Source organism: Oryzias latipes, chromosome 16, assembly GCF_002234675.1.
Source record: "Oryzias latipes chromosome 16, ASM223467v1".
Classification (NCBI taxonomy): Eukaryota; Metazoa; Chordata; class Actinopteri; order Beloniformes; family Adrianichthyidae; genus Oryzias; species Oryzias latipes.
The window spans coordinates 29,994,743-30,017,652 of NC_019874.2; the positions used below are offsets into that span (position 1 = coordinate 29,994,743).

Sequence of the window (22,910 nt, forward strand, 5' to 3'; positions counted from 1 at the left end):
ATCAGATCAAAAAAACAAATAGGTAAATAGATACAGAAATAATTGTACACATATGTGCAAATGTTGATAACCTGGTCATACAGATGAGTTCTGACGAGTGGGATTCAAAGAGCTGCGCTCATTTCTACACCTGGGGTGTCCGTGTCTGTCGCTGAAGGAGCTTTTCACCGCGGCCGGTGTGAATGTAGCTTCATTCCTGCCTTCACCCCTAACTGAAGTCATCCTCTATGTTTTGATCAATCTAACTGACACCTGCACTGGGATAAATAAGGACTGGATAGAATGCTCCACAAAAATAGCATGACATAATTCAGTATTGATTTGCTGGCGCCGCCGGCCGCTCCTCATCCCGTGAGGGGGGGGGGGGGGGAGTACGCAGAACTCGGAGGCATCAGCATCGATCAGGTGGTGCCGGCGAGGCAAAATTTCGTTTTCGTAAAAATGTGGCAGCAGCCCTCTCCGTATTGGATGGTCTGCCATGCGGTGTTGTTTCATGAGTCAAATCTATTGATCCACTGTTGCCTTTTGTTCCCAAGAATACCAGACGTTGTTCTCTGTGGACGCAGCGGCTGCTCTCACGCGTTGATGAGACCTCTCATGCCGGCGGTGGGGAGCCGTGCATCTCAATAAAACACGGCAAACATCTGATTTCACTCCAAGAAAGAGGAGTTCCACCTGGTAAATTTGGAGAAAATGGGAATAAATGATGTAAAACATCACAGAAGACATAAAAACTCCTCTTTTTCACTGAACATGGACTAATATCTAACCTCTTAAGAGGAGAAAACATTCAGTAAAAACACATTTTTGTTTCCCTCTTTTAGGTTTTCGGGGAACAACTTACACAAAGCTGATTTTAAAAGAATGGAACAGAACATTCATTTACCAGTAAACATAAGCAAAACCTCTTTTAGGCCTCACAAACCAAGAGCGGCAAAGCAGCTTTTGTTAGGAGGAAAAAAACGACATTTAAAAATCTGAAACAGGAAAGCTGAGACAAACTGGGTGTCTTTTCTTTACAGTAGCTTCACAGTTAAGTGGATTCGAATCTGGAATCACAAACATCTTAAAAACAGGCTCATCAGACATGTCACCACACATAATGACCTATGACCTTCTTCTATGGAGCCGTGCCGCCATAAAGGTCCACAGATTTATACCAATGGTTTGTTTTTTCTTTTTCTTTTAATATATTTGCAATATTTGTCAATTATTATTGCTCTGTTATATTTATATGTTTTTCCCTCCTATTTTTTCCTTTTCCTCATACATATTTAGATTCTAATTTTTGCCCTTTTAAAGTGTCATTATAAACTCTAATTCTTATTTATGTTCATGTATTTTGTTGTACTTTGTTTTCACATGAACCTCCTGTTCAGGGAAATCAGCCTTTCAGTTAACTTTAAGAGGCTTTTTATGCTGCAATGTCCCTGTCAGATAAACTCATAAATAAAGTTATTTAGAAAAGATAAACGTTTGGTGACATATTCAACTTTAACTTAAACTATTTTATAACTTTAACTATTTTTTAAGCCTAAAAAAATAGTTCAAAGCTCAACAACTGTCATTTTTGTTACAGATAAAAGAGTTATAAAATCAACTTATTAAGACAATCGATTAAAAAAGCTTGGTAAAAGTTTAGTCGAATAAAAGCCAAGCTAAAATGTGAGCAAACAGAAAAACAGAAAAATATTTACTTTTCTTTTTTAGAATTTAATGAGGAAAAGCTACGAAGAAGAAACGCTCCTGTGACATCAACTGAAAATGAAAGAAAAGATCAGAAAAATACAAGTTTAGCCTCATAAGGTTAAAGACGAACAAAAAGATCAAATATTTTGTGACAAACAGGTTGAGTAAAATCCTAACAAACCAGCGTGAGACTAGGTAGAGCAACTTTCACAACAAAACAGAGAAAAGTCAAGTTTTTAGGTTTTTCTGCATTTGTTCCTAATTTTTGTCTAATCCCTAATCCTGAATTTATAAATGTAATCATGAAACATGATCTTCAGCTGATCTTCCTGACCTTCCAGCAGAACTGTAAGCAAAACAGTTTGATGTTTTTATTGCAGTTTCAGTTCAGTTGCCGTGGCAACATAATGGGATGTTTGCAAAACTTTTCCTGTTGTGAGTTTTTTGCCAATTTGGCAGGTTTTTGTTCACTTCGGGGCCCATGTTGGTTTGGATGTTCTGAGGAGCAAATGAAATAATAATAATCAAAGCGTTTTCCCGCTCATGCTGGACAGTGATCCTCCTTAAATGATGTTGAGAGCGGCGTGTTTGGCGTGTTTCCTCACAGATGGCATCTGTGCACGGCCAGCGTCCCCCGCGGAGAGGCCTGCGCGGCTCCTGGCAGCGCCGCCGTCGCCGTCTGCTGCCTCCTCGCCCAAAGACCAGAGTGTCACGCCGGCGCCAGAGACCAACTCGGCGGGAGACGAGAAGCCGTCAAAGCTGGGCTCCCCGTCAGAACCGGACGCCGACCAGGAGGCCGAGCCCGAGACGAACACGGAGACGGAGGAGGAGAAGGCTCGCCGCCTCCTCTACTGCTCGCTCTGCAAAGTGGCGGTCAACTCGGCGTCACAGCTGGAGGCGCACAACAGTGGTAAGACAACACAAGCAGTGTTGCCAGATCTGAGCGACAGTTTCCAGCCCAAACCACCTCAATAAAAACAAGCCCAAATCTCAACCTAGCAAAAACCTAATGTTGAACGTAAAAGTATAGCCATAGCCTAATAAAAAATGACGCAATAATAATAAATTATTATATAATAAGTCTGTTATAATACATTTTTTTATAAAATAAGTACAGAAAATCCAGTTATAGGTTTCTCGTATCGTGTACTCTAGATGGCTTTTGATGGCGCCCCCCTCTTTCTGCCACTGCCAGTTGCTGGACCACAGCGTATGTCAATCAGCGGTGGGCTGGTGACTGGTGGATTAGAGGGGGCGGGGCCTACCTGGGTGCGCGTTGGCTGAACGTTCTACTCCGGCTGAGTGTATAAGCAGGCTGCGCTATTTTTGTTCGAGCTGTAACCATTCTGACAAGGTTAATAAAAGCCAATAAAAGCCCTGCATCATCTCCATCTTTTGGAAATGAACCCAAACGGCAGAATAGGGTTCTGACTCTGCAGAGGCTCTGGGAGTTTTAAAACAGCGTCAATTATTCGCTGATTTTTGTTATTCGCGGGGGGGGGGGGAACTAAACAGGGGGATTACTGTAATGTTTCATATATTCACAATGCTTTTTTTACGCTATATATTAATTAGTATACTTTTACTTAATATTTTAAATAATAAGAAAAATAATAATAATGACAATAAAACCGCTAAATATTTTGAAAAGCAGCCCAAATTTTATAGACCCGCCCAATGCCAATTTTACCCGCCCAACATAACCAAAAGAAGCCCAATTGGGCGGAAACCCGCCCAATCTGGCAACACTGAACACAAGGACCAGACAGCCTGGATCTGCTGTGGGAGGAGCCTGTTTACCTGTGGGGCTCCACTTACCTCAGGCTGTTTATTGGACCCCCAAGCAGCTTTCGTGATGAAGAGTTTCTTAATGAATGAGTGTTTTGAGGGAGAAACTGTCCTCTTTTTCTGCTTTTTTGTTCCTCCTCATCACCATTGAGATTTAATGACCGCCTGAAACAAGTCAGAAACAAGTCGGTTTCCATGGAAACTTGGTGAAAAACGCTAATAAGGTATTGTCAGGCGTCTGCAAAGCACACATCCAGGATGTGAGGGGAAAGTTTGATAGAGTGACGTCTCATTTCTTAGGCGCTTCATTCCGTCTTTTCTTCTCACAGCAGCGTCTTTGGAAATCTGTTTCCAATCAAAAGGAGTCGGAGCCTTTTGTTCGATGGTCGACTTCAATTGATTGTGACGCCTTCACGGAGAGAGTTGGAACTGCATTTTCAGATCTTCGACCCATTAGTGAGGAAAAAGCTGGAAAATAAAAACTAGGTGAAGTCGTTTTTACATTTGCTTGGAGTTCTGTTTTATGACAGACTCTGTTTCAGTTGGAACGTGGAGCTTTTCCCCATTTTAATGATGCTCTCCATCTCACAACACTTGAGCTCCTCTGACATGTCAGGTGATGTTTTTTCAGGCGTTTTTTGGAGTTTTGAATCAGATGAAACCCTTTTCCCATTAGGAATCCCGTTAGTCTATTGTTTCTCCTTTTGTCTGGGTGAAGAAATCGCACCGGCGGTCCTGAAAATGGGTTGTTTTAGGGGAGACGGCAGTTTGCTGCATTCATGCTGCAATGACAGAACAGTAAATTCCGTTTGCCAAAGGCCCTGATGCAGCTACAGTCCATCAGTCGGACTGTTGAATATGATGCTGATAAAAGTCTGGATGTGATTGATCATTATACCCCCCCCCCCCACACACACACACACACACAGACAACCTTCAAGAGGACGGCAGGAAATGATTTAACCACCAGAGGGCTTTGGAAATGTCAGCATGTGGACATATAAAAAGCAAGAAAAGGACTTTTCAAAGATTTACTGACCTCAAAGGTAAAACTGGGAACTGAATGTAAAAAATAAACTGTTTTGTCGCCAAAACCAGAGCAGACGTGCAGAAAATCGCATGGAAATTCTGTTGAATTCCCCGCCTGACCAGATAACACCAACAGTGGCTCAGGTGGTTGAAAAGGTTGTGGAAGGGTCAACGGTTCGATCCCTGCTCCCCACTTTCAACTGTCAGTGTGTCCTTGGGCAAGACACTTCACCCTCCCTGCATACCCTCCTACTATGAATGAATGTCCCGGTGATGGTCAGAGGGGTGGTACAACCGGCACCTACACCTCTGTCCCAGGGCAGGGCAGCTGTGGCTACATCAGTGGTTGCCATCACCAAATATGAATGAGTGGAAGAACAATGGACACACTGTAAGAACTGTGCTTTACCATACGTTCAGGTAAATCCAAACCTCAACAAGTCCTGAAATAGGGAACAACGGTAGCTGCGTTTCCATTCCACATATGCACACAATATCACAAAAACACAATGTCGCAATTACACTGTTTCCATTAAATCATAATAATGCAAATATACAAAACACGGCAACGGATGTGAACAATACTTTGATTGACAGCAGATACATTCACATTTCTGCCACGGCACTATCGCTCATCATCATCTATCAATGGATTCAATTCAATTTTTTTGGGCTATGGTATGGGCCCGTGCTAAATTATAGACCTCACCCACCCAAACAGAACACTTTGTTCGCAAAACGCAGGACTGTCTGTGGTTCCTATTTTGGGAAAATGGCTTCACCCAACATTTCCACATGTTGGATGTGGAACTTCTGATGAGCTGTGTGACGCTGTGTGTCGCTGTGGGAACCCTGGTGGCGCACGCTGTGCAGCGCGCAAGGCCGCCAGTTCCTACCAAGAAGCGCTTTGCCATCCAGTTGTTGGTCACGTGACCCATTTAATTTGGAAAAAGTGTTTCCATTGCAGTTTTGTGAAATAGGTCAATTTCGAAAGGCTTTTGTTTTTTATGTGCGATAACGCCAAAAAAAAGACTTGTTGGAGAAGGAGGAAGTCTGCAGTGGCAGAGGGCGATCATGAGAGGTGTGGGATGGAAGTGAGATTCTGGTGTGACGGAGGAGAGCGAGGTGGAGGTGGGACTACACCAAGGATCATCTTGTTTGCTGTGGTGACGGACAGACTGACTGATAAAGTTAGACAGGAATCTCTGTGGATCATGATGTTTGCAGATGACATTGTGATAAGTGGTGAGAGTTGAGAGAGGTGGAGGTTTTCTGAGGAAAGGTCAGCTGCAGCAAAACTGAGAATCTGTGCTGGAATGAGAGCAACTCCAGTGGAACGGTGAGGTCATGGGGAGCAGAGGTGGAGGCTTTTAGGAGCTCACACAGGCGGAGAGGCGTGTGACCGAAGAGTGTCATCGAGAATGACAGGAAAGGTGTGGTATGAGCAGCCATGTTGCTGTTTCAGAGACAGGAGGCGGAGCTGGTGGTGGCAGAGATGAAGATGTTGAGGTTCTCTTTGGGAGAGACCAGGATGGATCAGGAACGAATCCGTCAGAGGAACAGATCCTGGTGGATGTTCTGGAGACGTGGAGAGGAGGGACAGTGATGATGTGGGTGAAAGGATGCTGAGGTTAAAGCTACCAGGAAAGAGAGGAAGATCAAAGAGGAGGTTATGGATGTAAAGAGAGGAGGATGCAGAGGAGAGGATACCTAACCGTGGCGCCCCCTATAGGGGGTAGCCAAAAGACAAATACTAAACAAACAGAATGATGAGATAAGAAAAGATCAAAAATCCTAAAATCCTGATCAAACTCTTTGTTCTGAACTGCCTTTTTGAATTTAGATGTGACCTTTCGATGCTCACCCACACACTTCAGAGCTCATGATCCTGTTTTTCATGGTTCCACACCCCCTCCTCCTCCTCCTCTTCTCCTCCGACTGCATCTCCAGGCTGGTAATCATCTTTTGACAGAGCTTTTTCCTGTTTGAACCTGCAGGTACGAAGCACAAGACCATGCTGGAGGCTCGCAGCGGCGTGGGCTCCATCAAGTCTTTTCCTCGAGCGGGACTCAAGAGCAAATTAGCTTCCTCCTCCAAGTCATCAACAGGCCTGCAGAACAAAACCTTCTATTGTGAGACGTGTGACGTGCATGTCAATTCAGAGACTCAGCTGAAACAGGTGAGCTTTCACCCCCCCCCACTGAGCTTTTGTGCTCATCAGTGAAATTTAAAAAGATCAGAAACCAGTTAGGATCTGGTTTAATCAAAATGATGCTAATATGACATTTTGCCGCCTTATCTTGCTTAAATGTCACCGTTTTTAAAAAGCAATGAATGGCTTCAATCATTTTGGCTTCCGAGACTGAAACCACCTTTTACTCGTCAGTCACTTCAATTCTTCATCAACCCCAAAAAGGCGTCGGCATAATTTCTAAATCACACTCGCGGAGGTGAACGCTCTGCACGGTGCTTTTGAGGACCGTTGGATTCCAGATCACCTCCCTCGTGCGTGAAGTTGGAGCGCAGCAGGAGGAGGACACGGAGGAAAAGCATAAATCAGAGCACAACCACGCACTTTATGCAAATCCTGTTTTTTCCTGACTGACACCCAAACGCACATGTTGTGCTCTGAAACGGCTTGACGTGACATTTGATTGAAAACATCTGAGCGTGAACATGAATCATCTGAATCTGCTCTGGCAGGTTAGGAGGGAACAAATGAGCTTCCTCCTTTATGTTTGTCATAAGTATATAAAACAAAGTCACAAAGTTTGACTAAGATCTGCTGTTCGCCGCTTCACGTCTGCAAAAACACAGCTGTGATCTTTCACTAGAAGTCGGGAAATTCTGATCAGTTTTGTCAGGAAAAACACTTTTGGTAGTAAGAAATGGAGACCTTAAACCAGATGACCACACAAAATGCAAGGCGTTATTCTGTGTGGTTGCAATCGATCGGCCAATTGCAGAGGAAGTGTGAAAATAAAAAAATAAGAATTCATTTTTTTTAAATGGTCTGACTGCTGATCAGAATGAGCAGCAGGTGAGCTGAGCAACTTAAGCTCTGTGCACATCGAAGGCAGACAGAATAATCTGAACATCAAACAGGAAATCAGAAAAAAAAAAAAGTTGTGTAACCAACAGATGGCACTAAAAGGAAAATGCTTCAAATTCAGTGTGTACGAGGCAACAGAGGAGAGAAAAAACTCCTCTAGCAAGAACCGAAGCGTCACGCCTGCAGAAAACACAAATGCACACATTTACAGGCTCTTTCCAAAAGGTTTTAGCAGCTGCACAGACGTTTTTTTTCCTCTGAAGTGCATCGTTTTTTGGGATTGAAATTAGAATCAAACTTGGGTTTGATTGACAGGTGTCTGTCAAATGTTCAGCTCTAAAATGACCAAGTTTACATTTTTTTCCATCCCTAGGATGGGTTTCTCCAATTTTGTCCTAAAATTGTGACAAACCAGCCATTCCTTTGTAAACCAGAAGGTCATGTGACCACACGATCTGTCCTTCCTCACATGCTGTGGGTCGGTTTCAGCTGTCGAAGCATCATTTTTCAACAGTTCGGCACATTTCCAAAACACCAAAGAAAGAAAAAACATGAAAAGTTGGTTCCCAAAACGGACACTGGTCAGTCAGAAAGTCATGAAACAAAAAGTGAAAGTAACCTTCTCCCCCTGCCCTTCATGGTTCCACTTCATTAGGTTTGAATGAACACTGGTTCTCCAGGAAGAGCTGTAGTGCTGCAGAGTTAGAACCAGAGGCCGAACCGAAAAGTGACAGATAAATAAGAAAAGGCAGATTTTAGATGAATTTTATTCTGAAAAAGCAACTGAACACGTGGAATTGAAAATATAGTTACAGAATTGGTCCTGTTTAGTGTTAGTATTTGTAATGAAAAACCATAAACAGTTAATTGTTTCATCATTTAATTATTCTGTCAGTGGAGGCATAGGACTAAAGGTTCACCGTTTATGTCAAGTTTATTCAGAAAAGCTTAGACATAACGTAAGTGATTTCAATCAATAAAATCGTTAGAAGATGACATTTCTTAACATTAAAGTATTAAAATGAAGCCTTCTTTTTTGGGTTTATTGAAGGATGTGTGAAAGAAGTGTTTGTTTCCATCCAACCTGCAGGAACGTCTGAATCCCTGACTGTGTCGTTGAAAAGCAGAAAACTGCAGCTGGAGTGGAAAGAAGCATTACGCTGAAAAGCCTTTTCCATCAGCATTGCTCTTTCTTTTCATTGTCTGTTTGCTTGAGTGTCTTTTATAACTGCCAGAGCTCTTGATTACAATAACCTCCTCTTGACTGATGTAAAAAAAAGCAGTTTTGTTGTGTTTTGTGCAGAAAAGCCTCGATGACACGTCAAACAGTAATTAGTGTGTGTTGGTTTAACAAAGAAAGCTGATTGTAATTGTAAGTTTTCTGTCATAATTCACCTTGGCAGAATAATTGGAACGTTTTTCATTTGTCCCGTTAAAGTTTGGGTGAATTACCGTCTTAACCTCACTTTGATTTTGTTCGTTTTGTGTGGAAAGCTGCTTCACACCTTCAGGTTTGTGCTTCCCATACATGTCAGAATCGTTTTGAAGCAGGGTTAACGCGCTGCAGATGGAAACGTCCGCGACTGGACGCCATGGTGCTGAAGTTAATCGGGGCTTCTCAATCAAAACTGTTTCAAGAAAAATGACGAACCTGAAATTTGTACACAGTCTCCTCTTCCTGAAAGTAAAGTTAATTACTGTTCTGACAGTAACCCGGTGCTCAGGGTTTGTTCCTGAGCTGCCAGGATGAGTGCTTCAGTGCTGTCCTGTAAGCCAGCCCTTTCTAGCCATTGGTAGGACTTCTTGATATCAGCCACTTCAGTTTTGGTCCGGTGGTACATCCCATGCAGGGGTTTGTCCTCCCATGAGGATCTGTCCTCCAGCACTGTATCCTCTGTTCTCCATTGCCTGAGACATTCACTGAGCACACTGTCAGTTGGGGCCTTGAGCTTGATGTACTCATGGATCTTGGATGTTTCATCCTGGATAGTGGCTTCTACGCTCACTAGTCCTCGGCCTCCTTCCTTGCGGTTAGCATACAGTCTCAGGGTGCTGGATTTGGGATGGAACCCTCCATGCATGGTGAGGAGCTTTCGTGTTTTAACATCCGTGGTCTGTATCTCTTCCTTTGGCCATCTTATTATTCCTGCAGGGTATCTGATAACTGGCAGTGCGTAGCTGTTTATTGCCCGGGTCTTGTTCTTGCCATTGAGCTGGCTTCTCAGGACTTGCCTTACTCGTTGGAGGTATTTAGCTGTTGCAGCTTTCCTTGTTGCCTGCTCCAGGTTGCCATTGGCCTGCAGAATTCTGAGGTACTTGTAACTGTCCTCGATGTCTGCTATTGTTCCTTCTGGGAGTGAGACCCCTCCCGTGTGGACTACCTTGCCTCTCTTTGTCACCATCCGGCTGCATTTCTCGAGCCAGAATGACATCCCAATGTCAGTACTGTAGATCCTGGTGGTGTGGATCAGGGAGTCAATGTCACGCTCGCTCTTCGCATATAGCTTGATGTCATCCATGTAGAGGAGGTGACTGATGGTGGCCCCATTTCTGAGTCGGTATCCATAGCCAGTCTTGGTGATTATTTGACTGAGGGGGTTCAGACCTATGCAGAACAGCAGTGGGGACAGAGCATCACCTTGGTATATACCACATTTGATGGACACTTGTGCAAGTGGCTTCCCGTTGGCTTCAAGGGTGGTTTTCCACAGCTTCATTGATTTTAATATATTTATATGTATATAAACAATATATATGTAATATATATAGATGAATGTCAGTCAAGTGATGTACTTCACACCAAGGATGATGATTGGCTGACAGGTTTTATTTTTTCTTTAAATATATTAATTTGCGTCTTATTTGTTTGATTGAGCTTTAGACACGCATGAGGCACGTGTGTGGGCGTGCATGTACGTGCACAAACATCACAGCTTCAGGGAGTACTCATAAAAAACACATTTATTGAAATTATCTATAGATAAATCCTGCAGTTATAAGGTGAACATATGTTTGTTTATTGAGAATTAAAAATATAAAAAAAACTCAAACTTTCCACAAAAAACTTGAAATAATTTGGAAAAATGTCTGAGTAAGATGACCTCTGGTGTTTTCAGTTCCTCTTCATGTAAACTAAACTTTTCTATGTCCTATAGTAATAGAATATTTAGAATATGTTAAATAACATATTCAGAATTATTATTATTATTAATAATGTTTTGTTTTTTTAGGCCTATAAAGACTGTTTTTGCGATAATATTGTCCTCAAATACATCCTCATTTGGACCTAATTTCCAAAACATTAACTTTTGGTTCCTGCTGCAGCCTGGACTTGAAAACACACTCATTTTTTTATCCTGTCTAAATCCTATTGCCCCCCTCCCCAGGGTTAAAGGTATAGATCAGCCAGCTCCGTCTGGAACTTTCCACCCCCCCAGCAAAGCATCAGGACACAATGAAATACCAACCTGGTTACAGTAAAACCTGCATGTTCCTGCAGCTCCACTGTAGCTCAGCGTCCGCCTGCAGCCACGTTTGTTAAGCATGGGTGGTGTCCGTCAGATAGGAATGAGCTGCCGGGGGGGGTCGTTGGGAGATTGAGTGCAGATTTGTCCGCCGTCAGCGTCAAGAACGGGAACTTTCAAACGGTAAAAAGGAGAATTTGTTGTTGCAAGGATGAAGGGAAGGAAGCTGGTCCTACAACTGGCTGCAGGTTAACCCCTGGTTAAATTGACTGTGCATGCTGGCACCTGCAGGGGGTGGGGGTCCATAAATCCTCCTCTCTTGTAAACGCACATCATTTTCAGTGTGTCTTCCGCAAAAACCTCAGAACCGCTCCTCTAAAACCTCCTCAGGGTTTCATCCATAACTTCCTTTATATTTTACGGTTTGGTTTTCGTTTCTGCTCAGAAGAGACTCCGGCAGAAACGTGTCGACATGCATCCTCGCTGAATTATTTACCGGCTGGAGGTTGGAGAACATCTCTGAATGTGTCGATGCAACAAAGTTTGTTTATCCAGATTCCTCGGCTGCTTCAGAAGCCTTTCATAAGTAGGAGCCAAAGCGGCTGTTTTTACCCTTCAGCCAAAAACTGTTATTGAATTCTTCATGTTTTTGGTCTTTTGTAAATCTTTGTTTTTCTTATTTCTGGTCTCCAACATCATCCTTTTACCCTTTTTTTTACCCACTCTTTGGGAAACTAATTATGTAAAGAAAATTAGCATAAAAATACAAGTTTTTGCCAGTTTGTGCATTAGGTTGCTGTATAAAGATGCTGACAAAGATAACTTAGTAAATGTATTATAGTAAATCCAAATGAAGGCTGCCAGTTTTTTTTGAATCTCCATAGCAACCACTTTTTGGGGGATTTCCTCGGCAACAGAAGTTTTTGCTAACCACATTCTTAATATGTTCATTCCGAGTGTTATATCTCTTCATTCTGCTATTACATTTTAACAGCATTCTGTTGAAAACTGTGCGGAATTGGGAAATGCCACTTTTGCCAGCTCGCCATGCATACCCCATTTAGAGTCTACAACTCCTGATTCCAAGATTTTTTCTTAAGTAGCTTCCCAATGATGCTCGACGAGGTGACATTTGTAGAAGGTACCAAAGGTGATTATTTATTTATTTGTTTATTTGAATGGCGGAGAATTCAAGGTGGCGGCGTCTTCCTGAGGTCAAAGGTTGATTAAACTTGGGTTGAGGTTGAGGACAAAGCCGGTGGTGTGTTTCAAAAAGGCCACCAAGCTGTAGGTCTAGTGGCCCCCCATGAGAATTTTCAGATTTTTTTAAATTTGATTCCAGTTCATTATTCAATAAACAAACAGATGTTCACCTTATAACTGCAGGAATCAATTAAAAAAAAATCTGAAAATTCTCATTATTCAAGCAAGAATAATGCAAAAAACAATACAACCAGCAGTTATTTTCATACAGAGACATATCAATTTAGGGGAATTTCAAAACTTCTTTTGGAGAATCCAGACAGTTTTGGTTTTATTGGTGGATTTTAACTTTTTTTTCGGAGCCCAGAGTGTCTCACGCTGTGATGTCATCATTTTTTTGCGAGGGAGTAAGCTAAACGAGTGCATTTATTTCCCTACCTGTGTTTGAAACATCTCTGTTTGCGTGACTGTATGAATACACGTTTGGATTTGTGCATCTAAGAGTCAGCTTAGCCTCGGTTCTGCGATCCATGAGTGGGTCTGAGCAGCAGAATGAAGAGCTGCTGATCACCGCTGGCGTCTGGACTGCAAACTAGGTCACCGCTGGAACATTGCAGACTCGCAGCTTCAGCCCACAAAGAGGTGCCGGCAGATTTTCATTGATCCGTGCAGAACAGAGTTTGCTAATAGTGATGCATTCATGACAAATGGGGAAAATTGAGTTACCACTTTCCAACGTGGAAAAGTCAAAGCAGAGTCTTCATCGTTTCTGGAGTTGGAGGATTAAAAAAAAAAAAGCCCTGAACTGTTTGTGGCACATTAATTTCTCATTTTTCCAAACAATAAGTCCACATTTTTCTTTGCCTAAGTTCTGCAGAGGGTGGGACGCGTGGATTGTTAAAAAAGTGTCATTTTCACAGTAGAAAGCCACGATGTGCTGCTTTTAAACCTCTTCATGGCACTTGAAGGCATTTTTTTTTCTAGCCATCCTGATATCTGAATCTTATTCTGGGGTACATCGCCATGGTAACTTGTGCAGGGAGCTGCTTCAGGGGATTTTCTGTTTCTGAGATTAAACATGAACATATATACAGCACCCTTTCTTAGGCGTAACAAATTGTGTTGTTAAACTGACATTTTGACATAAAAGACCGCTTTCCTGTAAAAGTGGGTCTTAATTAAAGCCACCTTCACGGGAATGACGGGATGCTCGGTTAGGACAGGATGCTGCAGAAATAAGAAGCATCGATGGGAAGCTGTTCACAAACCGTTTAGGGCCTGGAAAGCAAGCGGCACGCCGTTGGCTTTCCTTCAACTGAAGACAACACAGTTCCTTTCCGTGGTCCGAACAAATGGGGGCTTCAAGGCCACAGAGAACCTTCTGAAGCGGAGTTCCTCTGCAGGAAAACCTGACAATTGCAGCAACTCAAGCTTTGATAATACGACGTCATTAGTCTGTTTTTTTAATACACGACTCATCACTTGTAAAGCTGATGCTCCAGTTTGATGCAGTAAAACATCCCAGAGAATATGATGATGTTTCTACAGAGATGTCTAACAGAAGATGCAGAGTGGACCTCACATTTGTGGAAATCCACTTCTATCATCTGGACTTTGTTTTTTTTTCTTATTATTATTATTTATGTTCCACAAAAACCTCCAGATGGCATCAATTATGAACCGTCACAGGGAGGAGAAAAACTTTAAAACAGCCAGTTCTTTCCTTTTCCATACGTCCTTTCTGGGGGGTAAATCCTTGTCTGGACAAAATCTTTAGAGTTTTTCTCTACAGCAGGGGTCTGCAACCTTTAACCCTGAAGTGATCAGTGTTTTTTATGGACCAAGATCCAGCGAGACGCAAATTCCAACTTTGCCTTTTACCAAAATACACTATTTATGTTTTGGTGAGCATTCATTTATGAGATGTAGCTTTCAAATGTTCAATACTTGAACTATAAAAGTGTTATATATTTATTCCATGTGTAACATATTTTTCTTGATAGTAGCACAAATGGGTTCCTTTCAAAATAAGATACATCCTGATTCTTATTGAGGATTTACTCAAATTGAAGAAAGTCAAATTTTCTATCATCATGACTAATTCTAATTATATCATTCTATCATTATAATTATATACTTTATTAACCTTGCCCTTGAACAGTAATAATATGTGCTTATATTAAGATTAAACCTTAATAAACTAAATCATTATTATTATAATTATTCAATTTCTTTTGCTTTCTTCCTTCAAAGCCAAAGAACCATGCAGGAATAAAGGAGTGGCTCCGGAGCCTTGGGTTGCAGACCCCTGATTTAGAGTCAAAGTGGAGTTTTGGAATATTTGGATCTGGTGATCAGAAGTTTGAGCTGAAGCAGGAATCTCTGCAGGTCTTTCCATTCGTCCATTTATGTTGTTTGACTTTTAAAGACCCACTCTGATGAAAAGGGATCTTTTTAAACATGTTCTTTTCTGACGATGGAGGACACAGATAAAGACAATTGATCTAAAATGTTTCATTTCTGAATATTTTTTCATTCAAATCGTTGTGAATCAGGAGCAGACGGAAAAACACCGTAGGAAAAAAAGAGCTCAACAGATGATCAGAGTGGGTCTGAAGGTCAAAGACATTAGCTTTACATTCTTTATGAAACAAACATCCAAACCAAATCTGTTTTTTTTTCATCTGCCAAAATGCATGCTTTTTTTCTTCCAAAAAGCCAACATTAATTTTTTTCTGTTGTTCGCGCTATAAACTGACCAATCAGATGCCTCTATTAAAAATAGGCGGAGCCTGTCGGCCCCCACGTCCAACGTTCAAAACGTTTGACAGATTTCCTGTGGTGTGCTTTCAAGTGGAAGGGGGGGGTGGCCTTCCAACAAGCTCACTACTGATTGGCAAGAGTGGTTGCCGTAGAGACTGACTTGGACCAATCACTGGTTACCATGTCTGAATTCCTTCACTACTCACTATATAGTGCTTTCTCCCTTTTGTAGAGCGGTCTGAATCTACAATTCTAAACACTTCCCAGAAGTCTCTGCTAAAATCCAGTGTGCATCGATGCCCACTAGATTGGCAAATAAAAACAGCAATGTATTGCGTTTAAACAGTTTTTGAAAAAAGAAAAAAAAGTGTAAATTTGAATGTATTTTTTAAATAAACCATCAACGTTACATCTTAAGAACTCATGGGATTTATAAATGGTCGTCGCAAAACGCTCAAATCAACGAGATTTTCCTTTCGTAAGAATCGATTACGTCACATTCGCCATTTGAAATAAAAAAGGAAAAAAATAGTGAGCATGGCGGCCGAATTGCTTTTAAAATCCAGGGCACTAGAAAGTATCGCACTAGATCTTGTTTTAGTATAAAAACTGTTGGAGGCAGAAGCAGGTCACGTTCGCTCGGTCCAGTTCTCTGATACAGTCTTGGTGGAACTTGAGGAGAACCTTCAGGCTCCTCACTGAACGGAGAGGGGACAGAAGCTCAGGGGGAAACTGCATTTAGTGCAATTAATCCAAAATTCAGAGAAAAATTCAGGTTTTTAGTCTACGTGTCATTTGAGAATCATGGGTCACCCCCCCCCCACACACACACACACACAAACACACACACACAAGGTGATAAGGTGAAAATGTGACAAACGAAAAAAAAAAAGTTTTGAGGACCAGATTAAAGTTCCCTGTCAGAAAGTGTTTGATTCTGTTTTTTTTCCTGTGACTTTTAACAAACCTAGACAGATCTGAAGATGTTTTAATTCTTTTGTTGCCTTGGTTACAAAATCAACCACTCAAAAAGGTGGAAAAGCAGATTAACACACTGAGCACTGTCAACTTTTGGGTTTTTGAGTCGTGTTGTACAGCCAAGAGGGTGGTGTTAAAAACCCGCTCATGAAAAGGAAAACAAAGACGACTTTTTCTGTTGAGGGTTGCACAGAAGCGCCACGCCTCACTCCGATCTCGTCTCTCTGGCTTTCAGCACATCAGCAGCAGGCGGCACAAAGACCGAGCGGCAGGTAAACCGGCCAAACCCAAGTACAGCCCCTACAGCAAACCGCAGAAAGGCCAGAGCAAGCAGCCGGTGAGTCAGTGCACTCCTCAGCCATCAGCAGCACCGCCTGGTGTCAACACAACAGCCACACTGACTCACTCATGTTTGAGACTCCTCTCCTCCTCAGGGAACCTGATATTTCAGATCCTGGTTGTAGGTTTCTCCCATTTCTGCTTTTCTTAAAAATCTGTGCAGAGAGCACAAAAAGCGGATATTTTATCGGCAGAAATGACTGCAGGGAAAGGTTGGTGTGGAGGGACCAAAGCCCTGAATCGATTGCTGCTCAGAGGGGATTGTAAATGTCGACTTATTCCGAATGGCAGGAAGAGCCGTAAAACTGAGACTGCGAAAATGAATGACTGTTGAAACATGCTTAACCCCAGTGTTATCTTAGGTACTATAACATTGGGAGTTGGGTCATCTAGACCCACTAGACAGTGCTCTGAACCTTTTTTCTTCAATGATTTGTGATCTTCACTGGTGTCCATGGATTACATGAAATCTTTCCACCTTTATCCACCTTTGTCATGGTAGGGAGAACACGTCAATGGAAGGGGAGGGGGGGGGGTCATCTAAGATAGCACAGGGGTTAAAGGCCGTGTTCCACGTCCAATACTTATGTTTTGCGTATTTTCCACACATGTAAAATACGTAATTCATAAGTGCTTCTTGGGTTCGTCAATGTGTGCAAAAGTCCGTTTTACGGGTCTTTACGTGGATTTGAGCTGTTCAGAATCTTTGGTCAGTTGTGAACTATGCAGTTTACGCACATTAATCGTAGTTTAAATGCAATTATTACGTAAACGATTTTGACGATTTTTACAAGATGCAAATTTGTGGCTTTCCACGACTATTCCAAGTAGATCTAACGGACTATATACGCATGTAACCCTGATAACTTTTATTTTGCGTATACGCCACACATATCACATTCAAATGACATGATTGACGCACAAATCACTAATAAATTGCATATAAACAGTGCAATATTGATGTGTTCTTTCCGTGGTTTATTCTTACTTCTTCTGGGGTTTTTAACGTGGTTCATTCATGATACATCTGTGATATTTTCACGTAAAGACCACAACTTTCCTCACTTTTTTCACCTGTCCATGCAAAACGCCGTAGCGGCCGTGTCACACTGCCTGGGAGTAGAGCGATCCGCTTTTGGCGTGAACGTTTGAAAGAGTTCTGTCGGATGATTGGAGGATCCAAGAGACGCTTCATGAAAAAGATAAAGGAGCGTTTCATCCTCCAAAAGGCAGAATAAAGTGGCATTCATCACACTTGCTGTTTGCCGAGCAGAAGGGTTAGCAGTGAGGGGGAAATTACTTTTTCCTGAAACCCATCATTGACTGAGTTAACGGAGGGGAGCGTCTCTGATGAGTGCGGAGTAAGGAATGCTCCCCGTTGGGTTTTGATGCCTGACTCTGTGATTGATAACCCGTGACAACCGCCGCCGCCGCCGCCGCCATTCTGGGGCTGTGAGAGCGTCGCTTTTCCTTCACTGATGCAGAAGATTAATCCAGATCCCTTTGGTGACCTCTCACCCTGTCAGGCTTTTCTGTCCTAGAAGTTTGTGTTGTGGCTCTGCAGGTTCTTCATCGCAGAAACAAAAACACGTTTGTTTTATTAAATGATTTATTCTGCTAATCTAGATGTGCAGAACACAAACCCACACAAAAGCAGAACACAGCTTTCCCGATTATTTTCTGGCATATATTGGAGCGTCTGGCTCTGGTTTACCATCTCATTTAGCTCCGTGACCCCCTCAGCTCTCCGTGGGGGGGGCAGCTCTCAGCCTCCATGCTCTCATTTTTATGACCGCTGCTTGAAAGACACCCAGTCCTGTCCCTGCCTCCCCTAAATATGAGAAAAGGAAGCACAATTTGAGACAGGAAGAAGGTTGTGGGTCATTAATAACAGATCTCTAAGGTTGAATCCAGAACAAACGTCATAAACAGCAGGAGGATGGAGACGCAGGTCCACGTAGGAATCAGTCAGGGGGGGTAACCGAGATTCCCTGATTTACAGCCTTTTGAGAGGATGCGGGGATGCTGTCAGGCTGCAGAAAACCCCACTTCTCCTCAGAGTTTGGAGTCAAAAGACGAATGACTTTTTCATGAAAGTGGAACGTACCATTCTAGTCGTTAGTAAGGTGTCAGTACTGGCCCCTCACCGAATGCACGGTGAGGGGCCAATGCACGTGGTAGCTAAGCGTCCCGTGGGACGGCCACACACACTACACTCTGGTTTCCAACTGACAGGCTGCAGCAAGGAGCGCACACTTATCACATGGTCCATAGTGGTTTGGGGGGGGGTTAAAAAAAAAGATATACGACGCGCCGGCATCTCACTACGACCGGTTGTGCATGTCCACCCGCAAGCGCAGTTGGGACTGAGGCTTTAGACGTGATGAAAACCTTAAATTCATTTAAATACACGTTTTTTGCAAAAATGCATCGTGGTCTATATTCCCCAACCTAGTGAGGTGGCATGTCTGACCGAGGGAAGCCGCATTACTCGAACCATTCAAAATTACACGTAAAATATCTATTTAAAGACTTTATTGGGTTTTTATGAAGAATAAAATGTGGCTTCAGCAGCATTTCCTTGTTTCCTGGGCTCCTCCAGTGACACCAGCTTTAGTTTCTTTAGTTTTATCATCAGCTGTGCACATTGGCTCTGGAATGACGGATGGCTGTTCATGCCACTGGGATCTGCAGTTTATTTTGTTGTCCTCAGCCCCCCCCCCCAACAAATCCTCTTTCTGTTCGGACGGTTGAACTAGAAAAGAGAAAACAGGATTTGTTTTTCTATAGAGGCTTCTCATTCATTCATGTGATATTTATTGACATCTTTCTGCTCCATTAGACTCAAAAACAGAGATTGTGGCAGACGCAGCTCGGCTGCACGTTGGATCTGCACGCCGCCGCGGCTCCTCCTCTGAATTGACTGTCTCTCTCTCTCCAGCAGATCAAGCTGATTTTGGGGAAGGAGCGTCCCTGTCGGCCCCTGACCGCCCAGATCCTTCCGGCTCAGCTCGCAGCAGTGGCCGCCGCCCTTGGAAACTCTTTCGCACAGCGCACAAACCCCGCCCCCAATCCCACGCCCGCCCCCAGCCTGTTTCAGACGCAGACCCTTCCGGCTGCACTGCTTCGCCCGGCCCCCGGGCCTGTCAGGACCTCCCATCCGCCTGTCCTCTTCGCTCCTTACTGAAGGCGTGTGGGTCCCCCATTCTATGCACTATGCATTTGAAGTCCTTCACTCAGTTTGGACCACCTCCCCCCTCTAATATGACCGCCGGACTCCACGCGCTGTCTGTGCCACCCGGACTCAAACCCACACCATTCTGCAATAATGTACAAAGCCAACCCTGTGAACTATGCAGTGTAATTATGTCCAGATTTAAGGTGCCGTTTGTGCTGAACATGGTGGGGATGTGCATTTGTAAAGCTACAGTTGCATTTGTGGACTTCAGCCATCCGTTTCTTCTCCACCTGCTTCATCCTGGTCAGGACCAGGAGGGGGCGGAGTCTGTCTCTGTGATGTCACAAACGAACAAGCGTGGGTTTCGGGGCTCTAAACAAAAAGATCGGAAGTTTGTGCCGGAAGCTGCTGCTTTGTAGCGGCAACGCTGGACTCCTCCATGCAGTCAGGATTCCAGCAAAAGCTTCGGAACACAAGCCACGCCCCCTCTGTTCCTGGATGCACTTTAAGCTCCTCCTCTGTTCAAGTCTACATTAGATGGCTAGACTGTGTTAGATGTAAGTGTGCTGTAATGTGTGTCTCTCTTTTATTTCGTCCATTCCTTCATATCAATGTGTGTGCGTATGTGTGTGTGCATATGTGTGTGCATGTGTGTGTGTGTGCGTTTCCATACGTTCAAAGCCATCCCAGTTGATGCACATCATCACTGACCGTCAGAAGGACCACAAAGCCTCGTCTGTGTTAAATGTCGGTGTCTTAAAGGTGAACAATTTCAAATAAAAGTCTTAATTTGTTACTGCATCCGCTCTTCACTTTCACACAGGCGCAAACACGCAACAAGCACATGTGCTGTAAGACATTTGCATAGATTAAAACGCTATAATAGTGGCAACATTTTATTAACAGGAGACCATCGAATAAATGACATTTTTTCTTGAAATAGCTTTACAAATGAAGTTCTGCTTTTACCGCCCAGCTGACACGACCATGAACGCATCAGCTCGTCTTCTTGGACGATCGATCGCACTGCAGCCCGTCCAACAGCAACCATCCTATGCGATAAAAGGAGGGGAGTTTGGGTCCGAGATTTGGACCAGTAACGTTTTCGTAGAGTTTTTTGTGGGAGTTCAAACAGAAGTGACCTTACCTCTGGCCTGTCTCACGCCCGAGGCCGCCCCCCCAACACCATGAGGCCCATCTGCTGCACTATTCAAACATGTAGTTGTAGAGTTAGATAAGCTAAGAGTTCTGGTACATCACCTGTCCGTCCTGGGAGAGGATCCCTCTTTTGAGGTTTCTTCATCTGGTTTAATTTTAGGACTTTTTCCTCACTGAGACGGAGGATTTAAGGTCAGGAATGCCCAGTTTAGTTTAGACTGTTTTGTTTAGCGATCAGCTTTTGTGTTTTATAACTGATTTTATCTTTTGCACAACTGCTTCCGTGGTCTTAACGCGGTTCATCACATCTGTGAAAATTTTAAATTGTGAAAAAACGAGAGGAAGACTAAGGAAGTATAAATAGGGAATTCTCCATCTACTAACGAACACGGCGTGAGCTTGAAACACGTGAAAATCATGATAGGTCTTTTTTTTACTACTTTAACTGACTGTGAGACAAATGACACCAGCTCGAGTGAGGAGATTGTGCAGCTCGTTTGGAAAAAGCAGGATGCAAAAACTGAGGAATGTTTGGATTTGGATTTGTCAGAACCAATAGAATGATGGAGGAATTGTCAAATTAAAGCTCCTCATTGTTAAGTATAATAAGACAAATGGATAAAAACAACAAACGAGGCAAAAAAAGTAGACAAATGTACTTATTATTTAGATTTATTTTGCTTATTCGGAGCTGTAAAAAATGAAGGTCTTCCTGATGTTCTTGGGCTTCTGCAGATTTTTCAGCCGGCATCAGGTTTTTGTTGGTGGTAAAAACCTCACGAACTAAAAACCGTCACGGGTCTGAAGTTTTTATTGGAATCAAAGTCTGCACAGGCATCCTTGTGTTTCAGCGTTCTGTGGTTCCCTCCTGTGGGGCGGAGTGAACAGCTTTCATCCATGTGTGTGGAGCCTGGAGCCGACAGGTGGACTCTTACCTGCCTGCTGCGATTGGCGACAGCACGATTTGCCTGATGTCCTGGTGACACATGTCGTGTGAAACTTTTCAGCAGGCGATGCTCGAACCGACGGCCTCTCCAAACCCTGCTTGGTCTGTGAGTCGCCTGACTGAGGTCACGCTTGCAGCTGGGAGCCGTCAAAGCGGCTTTCATGACTAATTAGAGGTAAAACGTGAGCTTTTCAGAGAGGACAGATTTAGCCGACGCGCCGCAGTGTGATGTGACCCGAGCTGTGAATTATTCACACGTGTGGCGATCGGAGTGTTTGTGAGCCTCTGAGTCAAAACGGTGAGAATTTATTCATAGATGTAGTCAGAGAAAGTCGGTGTGAAGCCTGACGTTTCTGTCGTCAAAACCCTTCGATAACAACAGACTCACAGGGAGATACTTTGAAAGTGAAAAAATATGTTTTTTTTTATTGTATGATTTCAAAATCGGTTTGATTTGAAGAATTATTGTCCAACAGTATGTATTTTAAAAGCTAGTTTAGGTAAAAGGGATGATACCCTTAATTTTAAGACTGAATCTAGTATTTCTTTCTTTTTTTTTTTTTTTGTAATTAGTCCCCCACCCCGACCAACACTCCTGCACAGTAGACAGCAGTCACGCACCTTAAGCATGCACCAAATGAAACCCATGAAGAAGAAGAAAACAAATACAGCGTTTGGGTCAGAATTCCTTCACTACTCCCTACATAGAACACTATTTGGGGCGTTTGCCGTTTTGTACAGCAATCTGACTCTACAATTCCAAAATCGAGTGCCCTATACAATTTTTCCCCTAAGAAAAGCCAGCGTGCATCAATGCTCACTAGATTGGCAAATAAAAACCACAATGCATTGCATCCCCATAGCAAAGCAAAACTGAAGATGAGATCTCGTTTCTGTCACATTTACGTCTCCTAGACATAAATGAGAACTGTTTGAGACTAAACTGCTTTTCTCATTCTTCTCAAACATTTCTCCTGAGAAATAAGTCTCACAGTGAGCACTGTTTGAGATCTCAAAATTCTCTCACAACTGTCTCTTCTCCAGATCTCAATTAAGAGAAAAATGAGCCATATTATGTTGCGCTCAAGTATGTCTCAATTGGATATCCTTACTTCAAATTCCTATCTCAGTTATGTCTCAGTGAAAGACATCAATGGTTCTGTCTCTCGTTGCTCAATAATTTAGATCTTGTTTTAGCCTTTTTTTTATTGTCTCAGCAAAAAGAAAAATGAGAGTAGTACAAGCCCTAAAATGAGTCTCAGGATGACACCATTATAGTTCATCTCTAGAAAATAATATTTATTTATTTATTTTATGTTCAAC

At 42.9% G+C, this 22,910-nt stretch overlaps 1 protein-coding gene across 2 annotated transcripts in view; it reads left to right on the forward strand.

Annotated features, from left to right (window-relative positions):
- Positions 1-20,282, forward strand: part of znf385d (zinc finger protein 385D) — a 112,557-nt gene extending 92,275 nt beyond the window's left edge. The window contains exons 5-8 of one of the 2 annotated variants that reach the window (XM_023964621.1): positions 2,297-2,599; positions 6,504-6,685; positions 16,202-16,303; positions 19,250-20,282. In XM_023964621.1, the coding sequence (XP_023820389.1) occupies positions 2,297-2,599; positions 6,504-6,685; positions 16,202-16,303; positions 19,250-19,492 (830 nt within the window). In that variant the 3' untranslated portion in view covers positions 19,493-20,282. Of the gene's footprint in view, positions 1-2,296; positions 2,600-6,503; positions 6,686-16,201; positions 16,304-19,246 lie in introns of both variants that reach the window. The other variant, XM_023964620.1, reaches the window with a different exon arrangement.
- The last annotated feature ends 2,628 nt before the right edge of the window (positions 20,283-22,910 follow it).